Source organism: Hippocampus bargibanti, linkage group LG01 (genome assembly GCF_051943395.1).
Source record: "Hippocampus bargibanti isolate YZ-2025 linkage group LG01, ASM5194339v1, whole genome shotgun sequence".
Lineage (NCBI taxonomy): Eukaryota > Metazoa > Chordata > Actinopteri > Syngnathiformes > Syngnathidae > Hippocampus > Hippocampus bargibanti.
The window spans coordinates 27,837,696-27,853,126 of record NC_142734.1 but is presented as its reverse complement, the minus strand read 5'-3'; the positions used below and the strand labels follow the sequence as shown (position 1 = coordinate 27,853,126).

Below are 15,431 nucleotides of genomic sequence, written 5' to 3'. Positions count from 1 at the left end.
GCTAAATAAATAAATAAAAATCTAAATGAATGAATAAATAAATAAATAAATAAATAAATAAATAAATAAAACTTCGGCCATAATGAGGCTGCTCATGAGGAGAATGATGATCTTGACTGGTAGAAGCTTGAAATTTGCTAGATATCACGGTTCAAAATAAGGTGAGTCACTGAAACGATTTTGTGAGTGGAAACAAAAACTCTCATGGCCCATGGCTCAGTCACAAAGATACGGGAGGGCTTTGGTGGAGCAAACCCTTTTTTGAGAGCCCAAAAGGGGAGGAGAAACATCTAAAACTTTTGCCGATACATTGTTTCCACCAAGATCCGCTAAGAGAGGCTACCGAAATTTCCGTACGGTCCGCAAGAACCACTGTGACCAAAGTGCCAATAGATCAGCTGCTGTCGGCTTGCACCTTTGATTCGAGTCCAGCGGCGGTTTCCCCCAGAGTCCGCCACCAGGGCAGTTTGTTGGCCCGCAGCCTGGCATTGTGGGCGTCACGAGCCCGACCGGCGACGGCGCCGCAGGGGCTCAGGAAGGACTTGATATCAGTTGCCGTGACAGCAGAGAGGGGTGGGGCATCTGCGAAGGAAGACAGGAAAAAAAAAAAAAATCAATCGGCGTGGATCAATACAAGACTTTGCCATCTTTTCATTTTGTCGACCGCTTATGCCGTTCGAGGTCATGGGTGGGCTGCTGGCGATTCCCTCCAAAGGCAGACGACACCATTCACAATCCATGGATCGTTCATTCTTTCCATATCAATTAAAGGACAACCGACACCATTTTTTTGTTTCCTGACTGACATCAGAAAAACGTTTTATAGCATCTAAAATACCCAAAACACGCAGGCTGATATTTTTAGTCAAATGAAAAACACCAATAAAAATGACTTAAAGTGTCCCAAAACTACTTCAAAATGACCTCAGAAAGTTTCAGTTTCAGAAGGTCCCGCCCCCTTGTTCGTGACATCACGCCAAGACGTCTTGCCTTGCTCGAGAATCAAAACAATGGCCTCAGATTCGGAGAAGATGCTTTCTTGTTACTCATTCAGTTATGAATATGATTCAAATAGTTCTCAAGAGGAAAGCATTAATGTTTGCAATCGATAAGTAGTACTTGTGTAGTAATTTGAGCCGTCAGGACTGCAATGTAGTGTCCCAGAAAATGCATAAGATGGCGGCCAGGCTCTGTTGGAAATGGGCTGATTTGTCTGCTGGGATTTTGTGCCAAGTAGAATCAAATAGTAGTCTTGGTGCAACACACAACGATTCACCATTGCGTTATTTATGTTTTCCTTCTAATTTCGTCATCAACACGACGTTTTCAGACCAAACAAAGTACCCAAAATGCATAGTGTGTCGCTTTCTCTGTCAGTGGCGTTCCTGACGTGACGACTCGTCACCAACTCAAAAACAAGACTTCCTGAAGATTCAGCGGCAGTCTGTCGTCCTAAAACTCAATATTCTGTGGGTCCTGGAATTCGAGTGACAATGACAAAAACCCTGGCACTGGAGTGGACACATTTTTGCACACCGTTTGGCAGTGAATGAGTTAAACATAAAATATTGACGTTCAAAAGATACCAACACGAGAGTCTCCTGATATCAAGCACATTAATTTCAAACAACTCGCCCGTAAGCACCAAACGAGCAAAAACAAAACAAAAAAAACCTTTGAGTCGATCCAGCTGAGCGTGAGTGCGAGCCAATAGGGAGTCCATTTTCTGCTCTTCCACCATCCGTCGCGCCGCCTGTTCCGGCAGCAGCCTCAGCCGCCACTGCGCGTCGGCGTGTAGTCGTTCGCACTCCCGTCGGCTCGCCCCGCTCGACTATCACACACGCACAACGCGGGTCTGAGCGCTTAGTCGCCGTCAAAGTCATTGGCGGTAGGAGAACGCCTTACGGGATGCAGATTGATGTATTCGTCCACCTGTCTTTTCAAAGCTGCCCTCTTGCTGTCCGTCAAACACTGCCGGCCGATCCAGAAAGGCGCAGAGGCCAAGGATTTAGCCGCCCGGCGTTCTTGGAGAAAGCGGCGGACCTCAATGACAGTGCAGACAGGCAGATTTGATTCAAGTCGGATTTGATGATTATCAAACTGTACATGCGATGTTAGCTTATTAGATGTTATAAAAACTGTAGGTGACCAGGACAGCATGTTATGACAGATAAGTTGAGACTCCATTTTGAAAACGTATGTGTAAGCACGTAAATCAAGATTAATGATTCGGCTGACTCGTGGGTAGTATTCTGTGGTGATTTCACGGATGCTTTGTTTTTGCCAGTTTTTTTGGGGGGGAGGAGCCTCAAATTAAGAGTATGTTTGATTAAAAAAAAAAAAAAAAGTGTCCGCTTACAAACTTCCTGTCATTGTCACCTACAATTATTATCGCGCGCTTCTTAGTGCGGCCCTTTTCATTTATGTCTTTATGTATGATTTTTTTTAATTATGGTTTATTTATTGATTTGTTTATTTGGGTCCTTAAATTAAGAGTATGGTTAATTGACTTTAAAAAAAGGTGTCCGCTTACAGCTCTCTGCAGTGTCCCGTCATTTTTTTTTTTGTTGCAATTTTTATAAAGAACAATTTTTAAAATACACTTGTTCGCCCGGTACTTTTTAAAAATTATTTATTTACTTATTTTCTATTTCTTAAGTTATTCATGTATTTATATTTTTTGTGTGTATTTATGTGTTTTGTTATTTTTATTTATTTATTTATAGGCCTTTAAATTAATAATATTATAATAATAAATTTCATTTATAGGCGCCTTTCAAAACTCTCAAGGTACAAGAGTATGTTTACTTGATTTAAAAAAAAGATGTCCGCTTACTGTGCTCTGCAGCGTCACGTTTTTTTTTTATTCCTTTATTTATTTAATACATTAACATTTTTGGTGGCTATTTATGTGTTTATTTATACATTTGTTTACATATTTATTGTTTATTTATCTTTATTTATTTCTGGGCCTTTTAATTAATTAATTAATAATAATAATAATAATAATAATAATAATAATACATTTCATTTAAAAGCGGCTTTCAAAATTCTCAAGTTACAAGAGTGTGTTTACTTGATTTTAAAAAAAGGTGTCCACTTACAGCTCTCTGCACCGTTATTTTTTTTTTACAATTTTTATAATACACAAATTTTTATAATACCCTTGTTACCCTTGTTGTTTTTAATTATCTATCCATCCATCTATTTATTTATTATTTATTTATCTATCCATTGTTGCATTAATTTATTTATGGGCCCATGAAGAGTATGTTGACTTGATTTAAAAAAAAAAGGTGTTCGCTTACAACTCTCTGCAGCGTCCTGGCGGCCTCCTGCTGCGCTCGGTCGAGTCTCAATGCAGGTCGCTGCGCGTCAATACGTCGTCTGGCCAGAAAGCCTCGCCAGGCGCTCTGGATCAACACGGCGGCGCGGATCTCGCATTCCAACAGGTACGGCTGCACCTGGTCTGGACGGGAAGGGAGGTACACGTTACACTGTGTGTGTTTGCGTGCGCTGGAGTGTGTGTGTGTGTGTGTGTGTGTGTGTGTGTATTCGTGTAAATATACCAGGAGGTAGAAGCTGCAGCAGTTCTCTCTGTTTTTGATGGAACTTCGTCCTTGCCTGTTGACGCTGCAAGCAGACCTGCACGAGCACACGCACGCACGCACGCACATACCTAACAGTCAATCTTGGGTTGGTGGTCGGTGCAGGCGTATGCTAAGAGACGGCAATATTTTTACCTGGTAATTCAGCTCCTCTTGCCGCCGCTGTGCATCCCTCTGCTGTTGCTGTTGTCTCCTACGAGCCCTGCGCTCGCGCGCACACACCCACACACACACACACACACACACACACACATGCACACACACGCACACACACACACTATTATCATTATTTAATTGATTAATTTGAGTGTACAGTGGGACCTCGGTTTACGAAACCCTTGGCTTACGAATTTTTCCGTTTATGAACGTTACATTTATGAAAATTTTACCTTGGCATACGAACTATTTTTTGGAATACACACGGAGCTGCCACAATGACTGATGTGTCGTTCGTGAATGAGCCCGTTCTCCAAACAAGGAAATGGGAGCAGACTTTTTTTTGGCCTCTATTCCCCGCCCCCAGGGGGATCAGGTTACAGACAGAGAGAGGGAGAGTGAGGCCATTCTCCAAAAAACAAAATGGCGTCTTAGGTTAAAGCCACGTGATGGGTCAAGAACCCAGCAGTGGGGAGGGGGGGGGGGGTTAAACATTAAATAGACAGGCAGACACAGAGAGAGAGAAAACACGCACACGAAAGGGAGAGGAAAGAGCTTGAAACAAAAAAAAAAAAAAAGGGGAAAAAAACAAGTAAAATTGTGAGAAAATGGATAGAAAACAGTGAAATTTGGACCCATTTCAACTTTGAAAAAGCAGAGTGTAGACTGGAAGGTTAAATATCCCATCAATCAGGCTCCACAAATAACCCGCACAAGTCATCTGTAGACTTGATGCAAAAAGCTATTAACCCAGCTAAACAGATCACAATTGATGAACTAGATACAATTATCACAGAGAAAGCACCTACAAGGGATCATTCCTCAAGATGGTGAAAGAAGCCTATGTTCCTCATCAAGTGTTTAATGCAGAGGAAACCGGACACTCTATTCCATCAAGCTATTAACAACCATCACAAAGGTCAATGAAATGACTTTATTGTATAGTAGTTTGTTTCTATAATCATAATACTATAGCACATTTATTATACATAAAATAAGGTATATTTTGTGTAGTTTTAAGGCTTAGAAAATTAGAAAGTAGAAAATTATGTTTTATGGGGACCTGGGAACGGATTATTCTCATTTTAATGGTTTCCTATGGAAAATTAATTTTTGGGATACACACTTTTCACCTTACACACTCTGTCTGGGAACCAATTAAGTTCGTAAGCCAAGGTCCCACTGCATTGTATTTTCATTGATGGTATTGAGTATTGCTTTTGCTTCCGCAGGACAAAGTCCATCCCAATTGACGGGCACTGCTCTATAGTAACAACACGGCTGTGAAGAGAGAGAGGAGCTGGTTTTAGCCCTCATTGTCGCCAACGTAGTGATTCGGTGGTGGTGATGAAAAATGAGTGATTCCATTTTTTTTAACGCCGCCTATGTACTGCCATAGTACCAATAAATGTCGAAACAAAGTGAACATTTTGCAGATTAATATTCACCCCCCTTTATACTACCAGTCCCCATTTCAAATTTAATTAACTCATTCACTGCCAGACGATGTGCAAAAATGTGTCCACTCCAGTGCCAGGGTTGTTGTCATTTTCACTCAAATTGCAGGACCCACAGAATATTGAGTTTTAGGACTACATAAACATTGAATGCAGTGTAAGAAACCTCAGAGTCTTTTCTTTCATCAGAAAAAAAAGAGTTCATTCCTAAGTTATATGAGCTGGAAATTGGGGCAGCTGTACAAAAGGCAAATGCAGCCCCATTGCGGGAAGGAAACACATTGACAGAGGTCTGACCAGCAGTTTATCGGCACCCCCGCAAGTAGAAAAAGAGGGCGAACAAATTTGGGAATGGCAATCCATGTAATGCTTTTCAATTCTCGAATAAATTTGAGAATGGCAGTGAATTAGCTTATTAATCAATAAAAAGCAAATTGGTTAATAATGAGATAATTGGGTGGTTTATTAATACAGTAAAGTCTCGTGATATCGATATTCAAGGGAGTCCGAACAAATATCGATATAACCGGGACTATCGATATATCCGACCCTGTTTGCATGTAATTTTCTCCGTGCGTGCATAGAAATAAATATCGATATAACAGGGACTATCGATATATCCGATATCGATATAACGAGACTTTACTGTAATTAATTAGCTGGTTGGTTAAATATTGCTACATTCACCAGTTAATTAACTAACCAATTAATTAATTAATTCTGTAAAATATATTATTATTTTTTTTTTGGGGGGGGGGGGGGGGGGGGGGGGGGGGGGGATTTTTTTACCAAGAAGAAAAAAACTTTTTTTATCATCTCAAATGCAGATCATGTGTGGAAGGTGATGCCAAGTTCATGGTGGAAGGGATAGAAAATTAATACAACTTTTTTTCTTAAATAAGCGAAGGTGGAAAAACATCAGAATTTCAGTTTTGGGGATGGGGGTGCGGGGAATCTGAGATTTTAAAGCGAGATCACCCCGCCCTGCCACAAAATAAGTGACACACCTAAAGCGACGCTGCAGCATGGAAACCACCCCGCCAAGACTCTTGACTCGACGTCTGGTCAGATACGATTTCCAAGCTGCTTGAATCACACACGCCGCTTTCTCCCGGTCGCCGGAAGGCTTTGCGAGAGAAGAGAGTGGTCAGTGCAAAGAAATACGACTGTGGACAGACAAAATGACCCCTGCAATGGACTCACAGGGCTTTCCTGAGAACGCGTAAGTGCGATCAGCTGATCCACTTCCGGGTCAAAGCCTCGTCCTCGCCAGTCTTTGTCCAAAAGGCTGTCCAAACCTGCAAAGACGTGATTTCATCCAACCCATCCGACCACATGAAGATTTGGCAAGTAACATTTGAGAGGAATTGAATTGTAATTGAATGAAATTAAATTCTCACCCCCTCACCTTTGAAGTTGAAGAGGAAAGGCTGAAGCGGCAGTTGATTGGCCATGTGGAGAATCAATCTGACAGATGCTCCGCCCACTGCGGAATCGGAGGTCACTGCCAATTGGCCAACAGCCTCATTGAGCAACAGCAGGACGGCGTCGTTGCTTAAATTGGACAGGAAGTCACTGCGGATGGGACAAAACGTTTTAGCAGACAAACTTTGACAATAAAATAGTACATTCTTTGCTTGATTGACAATACTGGAGACAAATTCTTTGTGTGTTCTACATACTTGGTCAATAAAGCTGATTCTGATACTGAACTGACTGTTTTTAATTGGTTTTAACATATTTAACTGCACATATCAAAGATGTATAAAATATTACTGTAGTTTAAGGGTGTTAAAGTCTTGTTTTTTTATATTTTTTTTTGCCACGGGCCAAATTGTAGTTACGGTTTACTTTCGAGGGCCGATATGAATTTCATCCCTTCTACATATTACGTAAAGAGCGCACAAAAAAATGAATGAATAACTAGTTTTCAAATGTGAAGTCAAAAATAATGACTGTTACTGTAGTTTACATACAACAATTTGACATTTTGGTTCAGACTTTAGCACTTGACATGCTTTATTTGCTTTCACGGGCCGAATAAAATGATGTGGTTGGCCAGATTTGGGCTCCGGGCCTTGACTTTGACACTGTGTGTGGTGTGTGATTTTTATTATTTTTATTGTATTATTATTATTATTGCAAAAAAAATATGAACATGATTATTGATTATTATATTAACTCATTCACAGCCATTCCCGAATTTATTTAGGAATGGAAAAACATGATGTGGAGCGCCATTCCTGAATTTGTTCGGGTTTTTTTTTTCTTGTGGGGGTGCAAAGCAAGCTGCGGTGAAACCTCTGGCAACGTTTTTCTCTCTCTCACAAGGGGGCAGCATTTGCCGCCCCCATTTCCATTGCAGAAATCTCTCAAGCCAAATAAAATAGACAAACTTTTTTTTCTGATGAAAGAAGAGAGTCTAAGTTTTATTATGCTGTATTGAATATTTATGTTGTCCTAAAACTCAATATTCTGTGGGTCCTAGAATTTGAGTGAAAGCGACAAAAACCCTGGCACTGGAGTGGACATTTTTGCAAAGTGTCTGGCAGTGAATGAGTTAACTACAACACAAACAATCTTATTAAAGTACACATTTGATGTCTTAGTAGTGTCCCAAAGTTGAAGTAGCTCTCACTTCCAAAAATGTCAGTAATCCACTGTTTGAAAGGATCACTTAAAGGACAACCGACACCTCCGGACAAGGTGTGTCCATAATTTGTAAAATGACCATAATTTGTAAAATGACTTCAAATGACTTCTACGGATCTACGCATTTTACAAAGATTCCACCGCATATAGCTAAATTTTACGTTTTAAGGCGTGCACTGAATATTCATGAAGTCTAGTTTTTGAGTTGGTGACGATACATATCGTGACGCCACGTGTGGAACGCCCCTGACCGAGAAAGCGACACACAATACTTTTTTTGTCTGATAACACCGTGTTGATGGCGAAATTAGAAGGAAAACTACATAAATAACGCAATGGAGAATCGTTGTGTGTCGCAGCCAATTGTGGTAACACGCATCAAGAACAAGAAGGTGTAAGTTGACACAAATTCCCAGCGGACAAATCAGCCCATTTCCAACGGAGCTTGTGCGCCACCTGTGCATTTTCTGGGCGCTACATTGGAGTCCAGACGGCTCGAATTGATACGGAAGGACTTCTTTAATCGATTGCAAACATTTATGCTTTCCTCTTCAGAACTATTTGAATCATATTCATAACAGGATGTGAAACAAGAAACCATCTTCTCTGAATCTGAACTTTCTGAAGCCATTGTTTTGATTCTGGAGCAAGGCAGTGTGTCACCCATATTGACGTCACGAACAAGGGGGTCGGGACTTTCTGAATCTGCCCAGTTTTCGAGCTCATTTTGTGGCAGTTTTGGGACACTTTAAGTCATTTTTATGGGTGTTTTGCATTTGACTAAAAATATCAGCCTGTATGTTTTGGGTATTTTAGATGCTATAAAACGTTTTTCTTATGTCAGTTAGGAAACAAAAAATCCTGTTTTAGTGTGCTTAAATGGCTCTGAGTATGTTTCAAGTTGTTGAAATGTAAAATATGGGATAAAATAATTTGAAAAAGTTTTTTTGTGTGTGTTACCTGTTTGTTACACATATCTTAGTCCACATCTGGATAGAGAGCAGTGACATGGCAGTCTCATCGCAGCACTGAATGAGTTCATAGTGGGAAGAACTGAGAACTAAGAGCATACAGGAGTCACACGAATCATTTCAATTGCCATCATCCGGCGCAAAGTCAAGATACTGGGACTATTATAAATGAAAAGTTGAGACTCGGTGATCCTGACGGCACTTTCCAGGAAACAGCAGGGTACTCACCTTGTGCGGTGAGCTGTGCGTGCGCTTGTAGAAGGCAACTGACTGAGTCCATCACCTTCCTGAAGGGAGAGACACACTGACGCAGCGCACACCAGTTCATCTTTTTAATATCCTGCGCGATCGATAGGTAAATAAAGTATGTTTAACCGCCATCTCACATCTGCTCGCCGTGCAAGATGACTGGCCAATGACAGGAGGCCATCCATGACTGTGGGTAAGAAGAGCCTGTGAAAAGCCTCTGACAATTCACCGGGATCCACCCCAACGCAACAGGACCTAAAAGACGGAACAGACGGAAAGTTAAATCAGGTAAACAGTTTAAGTGTTTGAGTGGCAAGTATGACGAGGAGAAAGATAAGGTTTGTGGTTTGCTTACTGGCACTTACGTTGTGAGTGAGGCCAGCGTGACGGAGGCTCTCCAGGTGCTTTGCCGTCTTTGGGGATGCAAAGCGATGAGGGTAACACAGTGGTTCAAGATTCCATTCTGATACAATAGAAACTTGACTCTGGGTAGAACATTGCTGTCCTTCTGATCCGCCGGCATGTTGAATAACTCTGTATTTGATTAGAGATCACATGTACTTTTTCCCCCAACGCAATATTCCACAGGTGTCAAGGCCCAGAGGCCAAATCTGGCCCGCCACGAAAGCAAATAAAACTTGTGAAATGCCTTAATGTATGCTAAAGTATGAATCAAAATTTCAAATTGTCTAATGGTTTCCCCAAATTCACAACGGCCCCTGAGACGAAATCGTAACTACAATGTGGCCATGGCAAAAAATGAGTTTGATACCCCTGGACTATACAAATATTCACATATTTGGGGGGATTGATGATGAATTTAGCCCCAAAAAATAATGATGGATAACACATCCATTTCCTGCCTATCAGCAAACATAAGGAAAAAAAGTGTAAAAGTGTAAAGCAGCGCAGAACAGAACACATGCAATTCGATGAGAGGTTACAAATTCCACTGCGACACAAAAAAGTAAAGAACAATAAAGCATTTTTGTTAGTTCAAAATAGTCTCTGGATCGATATTGGCGATTTCTGAATTGGCATATTCCTTTATGTGATTCTAAAATAACCGTGTTCTGAACTTGATTACATTTTTGCCAAATCTACCCACACTTGCACTATCAGTAAAACCAATTTAGTGAGTAATTGAGAAGCACAAATGTCTCACGCTTTAAAGTGTCATTCAGTAGATCGATCCTGTCAGCTCTGTTCAGACTTGAGTCCTCCACTTGTCGCTTTAGGTGCATTACAGCCTCCTCCGGCTGCTCCATCCTAACTGTGGCATAGTAATAAGTAATCAATGGACTTAATGCTCAACGGGCCAACAATAACCCGACATAAATCATTTACCTCTTCACCAAACAAAGTGGCCTTAAGTTAGCAGCGCTTTAACGCTCCATTAGCGACCACGAATGCCACCATTCGCATTAAGCCACTTTTAAAGAGCCATTTATATATTCTAAATACCGTAAACTCGCCAATTCTGCCAAACGAACTCAATAGTATGACGTCATCCACTCGCGTCTATATCCGCCTGTCTTGGTGGCGCTTCCGCATGACGTAATAACCCACGTGATCACTTCACCTTATATTACTGTATTAAATAGCACAATACATTATTAGGACAGACAGAGACACACAGAGACAGACAGACAGACAGATAGATAGATAGATAGATAGATAGATAGATAGATAGATAGATAGATAGATAGATAGATAGAGAGGGCTTGGGATAGTCATGTACAATTTATTAATTATTGAATAAAAAGACAACGTCATATCCCAAATATACTGTTACATTAACATTTCTTTACCGACTTTGGCATACTAATCTAACGATGAGATGATAGTCATGAGAAAAAAAGGGTATTATTTGATTATGTTTAGTATTCATTTAGTAGTTTGTTATTCCTGTATTGTGAACCACCAGATGTGAACTAGCATAACTTTCAAGGCATCGAGTGTGCTTTTGTGTGTGCGCGCTTCCAGCAGCTGGTGCAACCCTCGCGCACAACCCCACGTTTGGCGCATGCGCGCTGGTGCTACTCGGCGCAGACCGAACGAGCTTTTCGTCATCGAGGGAGAGAGCGGGGGTGGGTTGGCGGGCGCGATACCGGTTCGTGTGATGGTACGTGCACGGGGTAACGGTAACGCGAACATTTTAGGATGAAGCATGAGACTGAGTCCCGTGCGGCGGAGTCACCATAGAAAGCCCCACCATCAGAAAGGAGTTGAAGGAGGGGTGTGGTGGGGGTGGGTGTCTGCCGCGGCTGAACGTGGAGGATGCACCATCACTGACGCGCTGATCGTTACCAGGAGGAGGGGAACGCATCCGTCCGTTACGGCGGACTAATATTAGCTTAATTCGAGCGCCACGTCTGATGTGAAGCCGCCGGTATGGACAGGTAGGCTGGGGAGTAGGCGACCGACGGTACAAAACGGAGGAGCGAGCCCGAGGACGAAGAGGAGGAGGGGGGAGAAGGATGAATCCGGTGGATGGAGGAGGAGAAACGGGCCCGGACGGCCTGGCGACGGCAGGTAGGGCGTGTGAGCGTGCGCGTGAACTGCTTGATCGCCATGATGCCTTCACATAACGCCCATTGATTTGGAAGATATGCACGCGCGCTCGGTGTAACGTACTGTATTTGCCACGGGCATACGGTCACGTGTCCATTTACGAGATTTTGTACTCCAAAGCCAATGGGAATGCTGCTCTCTGATTGGCTACCGTGTTTTTTTAATTACCGTATTATAACAAATGCGACTGAATGTAAGGTGATATCATTACAAACCGTGATTGATTTGCACAGGGTTGGTTGGGTCACATTATTTTTTGCAGGCACGGTTGTGCAGGTGGATGTCAATACAAGGCTCAGGCCTTCCTGTGTAGACTCGGGCTTCCTTCCCGTTTCCAAAATGTCCATGCATGTTCATAAAAAAATAGTGTGAGAAGTAATTGTGAGTGTGAATGGTTTTTGGGTCGATATGTGCCCTGTGATTTATGTGGTACCACCCCTCGCCCACCCCGCCTCTCACCCACAGTCAGTCGAGCACACCCTTGACCCTAATGTGGTTAAGTCATGTGGAAAATGGATCGGTGAACATTCAAATAGCCATCGGCCACGTCCTAGTCCGAGTGAGACATCTTGTTGTGTAATCTTGCCAATGAGTCCTGACGGTTGGAGCAACTTTCTTTGAAGCCCTCCTCCACGCAGTTATTTTGGGCTCGTCACTAACTCGGTGCGTACGTTTGAGCGGATTGCTCCCTGGTTCGCTGTCTGGTCCTCCAACTGACAACTGATGGATAACTCGGATTGCCCGTCGAATGTTTTGATGCTTGGTCTTCAAAGAAGCATCCACGCCGCAAACCTCATTCACCATGAGTCACTTAATTAAAGTCCCACACTTTGATTCAAGTCCGACTGCTCTAATGTCAGCCACAAAGTCCACGAATGGTGCAGTCACGTTGGCAGGACAGATAACAACTGTGTCTCGGAATTCCAGGGTCCAGTAAATCAGAGTCAGTCCGGGCCGGTGACGTCCTGACAGTCCTCAGAGAGAAAGTGGCCTTTGTGTCAGGTAAAGTTCATTTCCGGAGCATGGCGGCGTTCTGTTTGATCTTGTCTTGACACGGTTCAATGTCCAAGGGGGACGAGACAAACGAGGAGGACCGATCTTGACCTTCCCAGCCAGGACCAACCATGAGCGGATAAAACAGGAAGACCTAAGCCGTCTGGTGACCTACCTGTCAACCATTCCTAGGTGCACTTGTTTGTCGTGGCGTCCACCTGCTTTACTGTTCTTCTCTGTTAACCACGTGTCTCAATCTCGGTCTGTTTCAGCGAGGATGTGCGGGCACGAGGGTTCACGGTGGTAGTGGACATGCGTGGTAGTAAGTGGGACAGCGTAAAGCCTGTGTTACGTACTCTGCAAGAATCCTTTTCCTCCAACATCCACACGGCGGTGCTCATCAAACCGGATACATTTTGGCAGAAACACAAGACCAATCTGGGCAGCGCCAAGCTCAGCTTTGAGGTACTGGTTCATTTATTGCAACTGCAGTTAAGTTCCGAGAATGCAAACGGAATTTTTGTTACTGAGAACTTTACTTCTAATGTGAACTTCAATCCTCCCGAAACTCGTCACCAATTCAGAATTTTATCTTCAGACCAGTCTAGTGTCTGTCGAAGGTCTGTCCCGGTTGGTCGACCCTTCTCAGCTGACATCTGACCTCGGTGGCTCCTTGGAGTATGATCACGTGGAGTGGACCGAGCTGCGTCTGGGTCTGGAGGAGTTCTCGGGGGCCGCCACACAACTGTTGAACCAGTTGGATCAGCTGGAAGTTGGGCTGACCAGTTTACCAGAACCGCAAGATGTGGATGACTCCCGCAAGTAAGTATTCTACTTCTTGGTTCGCTTCCAAAAGGGACAAAAAAAACATTTTTGTATCAGAAACAATTTCTTATCTCCAGAGTACTCGAAGAACATAATCGTCTCCGTAACACAATCGCCACAGCGCCGGTTGATGCCCTGGATCGAGAGGGGAGGAGCTTGCTCCAGCGGATGCGCCTCGGCCCCTCCCATGGGGACACCCCTAATGAGAGCGGCGGTGGGAGCCACGGTAGCTGGTTGTCCGGTGGGGCGGACTTCCAAAGCGTGGCTCCAAAGGTCTCCTCTCTACTAGACCGTCTGCAGGTGGCTCGCAGTCACTTGCTGCAGAGTTGGAGCGATAGGAAGCTCCACCTGGACCAGGCACTGCAGTTACACCTTTTCGAGCAGGACGCTACCAAGGTGATCTGGGGTGGACTGCGGTACCAGTTGCTGGCAAGTCGTTCACAAATCAGGTTTAATCAAATTTTGCCCCACAACAGATGTCCGAGTGGATCGCCCACAGTAAGGAGTTGTTCATGCAGACTTTGGTGGAGGTCGGTCAGAACCACCAGCACGCTGTCGACTTGCAATCACAACATCAGCACTTCACCTCAAATGTGATGGTGAGTTCTGTGTTTCTGCCTCGCTGTTCCACCCTTTCTAACGTCACTTTCTGTGTGTGTAGAACGGGAGCGTAAACGTGGACAGCGTTGTTACTGTAGCAAGCAGGCTTGCCGACGCCGGTCACTTTGGGGCAGAGAGGATTGCTGCAGTGTCATCGCAGCTACAAGAAGACTGGAAGTTACTGACCACAGCTCTGGAAGAGCGTAGCAACACATTAGCCATGGCCACTGGCTTCCACCAAGGGGCAGAGCAGGTGATTTATCTGGGGTGCCAAGACTGAATCATGCAGAAAAATCAAAACTATGAGTGGCTTAGTAAAATGAGTCATTTTTTCAAAGAGTATAAAGAATATATGCGTGTGAGCACTGTTATATTTGTCTACATACATTGCTTCACCATTTGTGTTCAAATGGCTGAAAAGGGGGATCTAAGACTCAGGCTATGGATGCTAACCGTTGGCGCACAGGTGTCAAAGTCAAGGTCCGGGGGCCATATCTGGACCGCCACATAATTTTATTCAACCCGCAAAAGCAAATCAAGCATGTCAAGCGCCATGATGCTTGCTAAAGTCTGAACCAAAATTTCAAATTGTCCCATGTAAACCACAATAACAGTCATTATTTTTTACTTCAAATTTGAAAACTAGTTATTTATTCATTTGTTGATCACTCTATATGTAATATGTGGACGGGAAACATTCTAATGGCTTCCCCAAATTCATAACAGCCCCCCGAGAGGAAACTGTTATTGGCCCATGGCAAAAAAATGACTTTGACAGGCTTGCAAAAAAAAACAAAACAAGAAGCAAACCTGTGAAAACCAAATTCCGAATTATCCAAAGATTGTTATACGTCTTCATAGATTTCCCTGTCCTATCCCCCCCTTCAGTTCCTTCACAAATCCGAGGCGTGGCTTCAAACCTATGCCAAGGCATCGCTACCGATGGCGACGGCCGAACTGGAGGAAGCCGTCAAAAAACACCAGGAACTGAATGAGGAGGTGTCCGCCAACTACACCCAGGTGATTGTTTCGCCGCCACTGCGGTAATCCGGACACCGGTTTTCTGTGCTCTTCCGCTCACCCATCTATGCGTAGGTCAGCGAGAGTGGAAAAGCCTTGCTGGACGTGTTAAACCGGAGCACGGTGAACGATCACAACGACGCGTCAACGAAACCAGATTTCACCGGCACCACGCATGGCATCATGGGAGTTCTGCACCAGGTCATGCAGGTATGGCCGATTTGGCATGTCTCTATTACTTTGGGGGTGGTCAGGTGTGGAAGAACTGATCTCCTTTGCAGGGTCACCATGACCTGGAGAACGCATGGCAACACCGCAAGCTCCGC

The 15,431-nt window shown here is 43.6% G+C and overlaps 2 protein-coding genes across 4 annotated transcripts in view; one reads left to right on the top strand and one right to left on the bottom strand.

The window, feature by feature from the left end:
• Positions 1–12: 12 nt before the first annotated feature.
• Positions 13–10,722, bottom strand: iqcb1 (IQ motif containing B1). Its single transcript, XM_089007353.1, has 15 exons — positions 10,441–10,722; positions 10,259–10,366; positions 9,459–9,627; positions 9,231–9,348; positions 9,073–9,148; positions 8,834–8,933; positions 6,630–6,796; positions 6,425–6,519; positions 6,229–6,347; positions 3,744–3,810; positions 3,570–3,645; positions 3,309–3,469; positions 1,906–2,043; positions 1,675–1,831; positions 13–582 (listed from the first exon to the last, which is right to left on the bottom strand). Exons 2-15 carry the CDS (start codon positions 10,359–10,361, stop codon positions 395–397), a joined length of 1,734 nt encoding a protein of 577 aa, XP_088863479.1. The 5' UTR covers positions 10,362–10,366; positions 10,441–10,722; the 3' UTR covers positions 13–394.
• Positions 10,723–10,987: 265 nt separating this feature from the next.
• LOC148903709 (kalirin-like) overlaps positions 10,988–15,431 on the top strand; it is a 34,294-nt gene continuing 29,850 nt past the window's right edge. For 2 of the 3 annotated variants that reach the window (XM_089007310.1, XM_089007293.1), the window contains exons 1-11: positions 10,988–11,628; positions 12,595–12,669; positions 12,738–12,852; positions 12,933–13,125; positions 13,259–13,482; positions 13,563–13,881; positions 13,962–14,084; positions 14,147–14,338; positions 14,974–15,105; positions 15,181–15,315; positions 15,387–15,431. The exon at positions 15,387–15,431 is cut by the window's right edge and continues 48 nt beyond it. In XM_089007310.1, the coding sequence (XP_088863436.1) occupies positions 11,574–11,628; positions 12,595–12,669; positions 12,738–12,852; positions 12,933–13,125; positions 13,259–13,482; positions 13,563–13,881; positions 13,962–14,084; positions 14,147–14,338; positions 14,974–15,105; positions 15,181–15,315; positions 15,387–15,431 (1,608 nt within the window). In that variant the 5' untranslated portion in view covers positions 10,988–11,573. The remainder of the gene's footprint in view (positions 11,629–12,594; positions 12,670–12,737; positions 12,853–12,932; positions 13,126–13,258; positions 13,483–13,562; positions 13,882–13,961; positions 14,085–14,146; positions 14,339–14,973; positions 15,106–15,180; positions 15,316–15,386) is intronic. The other variant, XM_089007302.1, reaches the window with a different exon arrangement.

Coding starts and splice junctions, on each gene's coding strand:
- iqcb1 (XM_089007353.1), bottom strand. CDS start 10,361: ATGGAGCAGCCGGAGGAGGCTGTAATGCACCTAAAGCGACAAGTGGAG. Junction 9,628..10,258: donor ACTGAATGACACTTTAAAGC/GTGAGACATTTG, acceptor AATCAAATACAG/AGTTATTCAACATGCCGGCG. Junction 3,811..6,228: donor ATGCTGCAGCGTCGCTTTAG/GTGTGTCACTTA, acceptor GCGCGAGCGCAG/GGCTCGTAGGAGACAACAGC.